Consider the following 4511-nt stretch of genomic DNA (forward strand, 5'->3'; position numbering starts at 1 on the left):
ACAACATGCACAGGTACAAGTAATATATTATATATTAATATATTGTAAAATGAAAACTTTATAACTTAACAATTTCTGTGTCTTCATTAATGAAAAAATAAATATAATATGTTTAATAAGATCTTTAGAAATACTATATGTGTGTGAATAATTTACGTACATGCGCTGTCTTGTAATCAGATAAATGCATAAAATTAAACTAAAAAGACAAAATATATAGGCTACATTGGACTGATTTATAGACAACGCAACGCATTGTCATGACCATTACCTCTTTTATCCAGGAAACCACCTTTGAAGGAATGAACCAACAGGAAATGCTAGTATACCCATAAGCGGAAAGTATTATCTAATTGATAGTCATGAAAATTATGTGTGTCATTGTATTAACGAAGTAATTATATCTTTACAATCATCGTGTCTAAATGATGATTACGATTTTTCAAAGGTATATAAAAGGAGTCGATATCAATAGTTTATAGTTTAATTTTATTCGCCGCGATGAAACTGTTTCTTGTAATTCTCGGAGTCACAGCGGCTTTTGCCGTTCCTCAACAGGAGTCCATTGAATTGGACTACCATGGCAAGATCGGTATCCCATTGGCCGCCCGTATCAAGGCCGCTGAAGAAGCAACTGACTTCGACGGCTCTAGAATCGTCGGTGGATCCCCATCGCAACTTGGAGCTTTCCCTTACGTGGTATGTCTAGCTTTTAAGATCTTCAATACAGTGTCCGTACAGTGTTTATTAGTCTTAATGAAATGATCTAAATTATTGTGATATATTTCTATATCCTCATTACATTTTTATGTTTAATAGGGAGGTGTTATTGTTAACTTGATCACCGGAGGACAGTCAGTGTGTGGATCTGCTCTTATTTCTGCAAACAGAGCCTTAACTGCAGCTCACTGCTGGAAAACTGCCTCTCACGACGGTATTCTCATGACCCTTGTCTTTGCTTCCAATCGTCTGTTCACTGGTGGTCTGCGTGTCATCACCAACAATGTCCAAGTCCACGACGAATACAATACGGCCACCCGTGCGAACGATATTGCTATGATCGTTCTTCCTACTGTTGTTTCCACAGGTGTGTTATTTTTTATTTCTTTTTTCAACGTCATTTTTTAGTAAAATAGTAAACTTTTAAAATTCCTTATAATTTTTATGATATGGTACAAATAATATTCAATAAAGATAGAAATGATATATACGTTGATTTTACTGAGCACGGCAATGTTAAGTGAGAAAAATTTAATATGAACAAACTGTTATATTTCAGAATACATCAGACCCATCTCCATCGCCAGCGGCAACAACTTGTACAATGGAGTAGTCGGTACCGCAGCTGGTTTCGGTGTTGTGTGTAAGTAGCATTTGAACTCAGCATATTAACACTTAGTGATACACACAGTGAATAAAGTCATTTTTATTATCATCAATTAGTGTTATTGCTTAACGCGTTTCTACTTTAAACTTGACTTGTTCGTGTTGCAGCTGACGGAACTTCGATTACGACAGGACAGACCTTGAACCACGTAGACTTGACTGTGATTAGCAACCAAGAGTGCGCCCGTACGTTTGCCGCCTTTGTTGTGAGCTCTACCCTGTGCGTCAGTGGTGCCAACGGTAAAAGTACCTGCAGTGGTGATGGTGGTAGCCCTCTGGTCGTTAACGATGAATTGGTAAGAATTCTTTCAGAATTAACTTATTATTATTTATTATTCTTACATAATAAATTGTCTTATAGATTTTTACTATCAAAGGATTTTACTAACTATATAAATCTGAAGATAAAAATTATCGCATATAAAGTGATTTGTTTTTTTTTATCAAAATGTATACCATATATATAAGTAAGTAATAGGTACTAAATAAAATATAGTTTGATAAAGATAGCAATACATTATATTATTAATCTTATAGAACTTGACATATTTCAACAAAATTTATTAAAACAAATTTCATCTTCTTACAGATTGGACTGGCATCATTCGAATCTGCCTCTGGCTGCCAACGCAACTTGCCAGCTGGTTTCACCAGAATTACATCCTACAACACCTGGATCCGCTCTCGTTTGTAATTTAAATAAATTTAAAATTATTTAATATCTGTATTTTATTTATTTACTAAGGACCCAATTTTTTACATATATATATAAATTTATTTATATAGTCTATATATATATATATATATATATATATTTTACGATTGAAAAGTATAAACTACCGCATAAATGTTATGTGGTCTGTCCCGGCTTCGCAAGACTTTAAAAATAGTAAAAATAATAAAAAGCCAAATTCGTTAAGTAATATTAACAACTTATTCATTTCAGAGTATATCCATGTGAAGTTTAGTTAGCTAACTCTAACTATAAATAAGGTCGTAGTAATAATGTAAATTTTAATTAGTAAACAAAAAAATATATATTTAAGGATATGGATAGCATACCAACGTTTTAAAATATACGTGTGTTTCTGATCAACACATTCAGGATACCATCGGTGCTATGTCCAAATGATGGCATTAAACCTTTAGTTCGAGTATCGCCAAACATACCTGACTGCAAAATCTCGGCTCAAGCCCAATTGCAACCTGAACGGGTTGTGTTTCTCAATACGGAGCAAATTCAACGTCTTCTATGTAAAATGGGCCCATAGGCTGTACCAGAGAAATGATAGACAGATACGCATTGAACAATATCTATTACTTCTGGTGAGTTACGTGCAAACCTCCGGACCAGCATATTACTCCTTAGAGCTAACGCTCTTCTTTCTCACAGCAGATCAGCTGCAGCAACAGACGATTTGTCTGATGGAGACTCAATGTCGTTTAGCAAAACACTGTTAAGCAACATTGGTGGAACTGTTCAATTGAAAATGCCCGTGAAAAAGGTTCCGTTTCCTACTGAGCAGACCACACCAATATTACTACTCTTCTAGCATAGCTTTCCTCTTATGCCATAAAAGGTGATTAAAAAAACGGTTTAGAGTTTAGACCAGTGTTTTCCAGCATGAGGCCCACGCCCCACAGGGGAATTCTATTGTTAAGGGGGGCAAAAATATGAAAAATAAATTTAATATTGGGAATTTCAATTACAACTCTTTCATTTATGTTTTGAAAATTTACTTACTAAGTTCAATTAATCATTTCCTAGTAATTGCTTTCTTAAACCTATCATTCAAGTTTCTTTCTAAAGTAAACAATTATTATGTATGTTAAATACAACATATTTTCGTTTTTGTTGTCATTCGTTGTTCATAAGAATTTTAGAAAGGCTGGGGACAAAAAAGGTTGGGAATCACTGATTTAGACAAATACAGAAAACACGCAAATACAGATCTTCTTCTGTTGGTATATTACTAAACAGTCTGCGTGAAACAGCATATTAAAATTCCTGTGAATAAGCTAGATCTAAAATTAAACCAGTCCCTATTTACAGTTCTCAACATCGGCCGTGGACTGCCAAGGGCCATATCTACATAGTGCTTACAGACCGCGACTGGTGCTTCACTATGTATAAAGAAATGTTAGTCTCGTCCTGGACTCTGCGTTTTGGACCTGAGATCCTACGTAAGCCTTCTAAAGGATCAGACACAAGACACATAATATTACTAATAAACTATTAATATAAATAAAAGAGCACGATAATTGAAATCAATTTTGTGGAAGAGTATAACCGAGCGAGCTGTCCGAGTGAAGAGTTAAACGCCGTGATTACACACCGATTTGCCTATCATTTTTGATAGGCCGATATTCGCGAATTGCATCTGCATTTAATCGACCATTACTGATGTTAACGGTCAGCTGAAAACGCGGATAAGTAATTTGTCAATTTTTTTGCATATTTTTACGTTAGGTAATATAATGTATTTCAATGTTGTTTTGAGCGATGACGCGTATAAGTTATTTTAGTGGCTATAAAAAGATAAATATAAAAATAAAGTTAGTAGATAAATAATAAAATGATTTGCGAATAATAACTTGATAAGTGATAAGATACATGAGCCATGGTGACGATTAATCTAAATATCGAGTTCGTTTAATATATTTTATTATATTAATTAGACGTCATCAAACTTTAACTTTTATTCAGGTATTGCAGTGTTGGTTATATTCTTTAACGCTTTAATATTAAAAAAACTATACAAAAAGGTTTTCTGTATTTTTTTCTGTCGGTACGTGAATATTGTATGTATTATGTTATATATAAGTAACGTAATTCAATTTGGCAAATATAAGCTTCAAGTTTCATTACACCCGGTTTAAGTCGCCTATTTGTTTTAGTTTTAACTGCAAATAATAAAACATTGTAATTACTTAAGTGATAAATTTATAATGTTATTGGTATTTGAAAAAAATCTCCCTATACCCTTGATGTTATGGGGATTTATTGGCACTGTGGCTGCGTGGGATTTGCGATTTGTGTTGGACTACTTTAGAAGACGAGACGTCAGACAACTATGTCTTCTGCATTGCACTTCTCCTAACGGTAGCCTATGAGTATGAAGCAC

General features: G+C 33.9%; 1 protein-coding gene and 1 long non-coding RNA gene across 2 annotated transcripts; both read left to right on the plus strand.

Annotated features, from left to right (window-relative positions):
• The first annotated feature begins 475 nt into the window (after window positions 1-475).
• Window positions 476-2105, plus strand: LOC110997892 (collagenase). Its single transcript, XM_022266257.2, has 5 exons — window positions 476-699; window positions 820-1087; window positions 1280-1363; window positions 1495-1682; window positions 1976-2105. Exons 1-5 carry the CDS (start codon window positions 502-504, stop codon window positions 2078-2080), a joined length of 843 nt encoding a protein of 280 aa, XP_022121949.2. The 5' UTR covers window positions 476-501; the 3' UTR covers window positions 2081-2105.
• A 338-nt stretch (window positions 2106-2443) lies between these two features.
• On the plus strand, window positions 2444-4321 carry LOC123690001. The gene is made up of 2 exons (XR_006750845.1): window positions 2444-2966; window positions 3440-4321. It is a non-coding gene; the product is annotated as an uncharacterized LOC123690001 (long non-coding RNA).
• The last annotated feature ends 190 nt before the right edge of the window (window positions 4322-4511 follow it).

The sequence above is a fragment of the Pieris rapae genome, chromosome 19 (genome assembly GCF_905147795.1).
Source record: "Pieris rapae chromosome 19, ilPieRapa1.1, whole genome shotgun sequence".
NCBI lineage: Eukaryota > Metazoa > Arthropoda > Insecta > Lepidoptera > Pieridae > Pieris > Pieris rapae.

Bases quoted from the DNA above. Each gene is read 5' to 3' on its own strand.
- LOC110997892 (XM_022266257.2), top strand. From the start codon at position 502: ATGAAACTGTTTCTTGTAATTCTCGGAGTCACAGCGGCTTTTGCCGTT. The intron at 700-819 runs GTATGTCTAGCT...TATGTTTAATAG, and splicing joins TTGGAGCTTTCCCTTACGTG to GGAGGTGTTATTGTTAACTT. The intron at 1,683-1,975 runs GTAAGAATTCTT...ATCTTCTTACAG, and splicing joins TGGTCGTTAACGATGAATTG to ATTGGACTGGCATCATTCGA.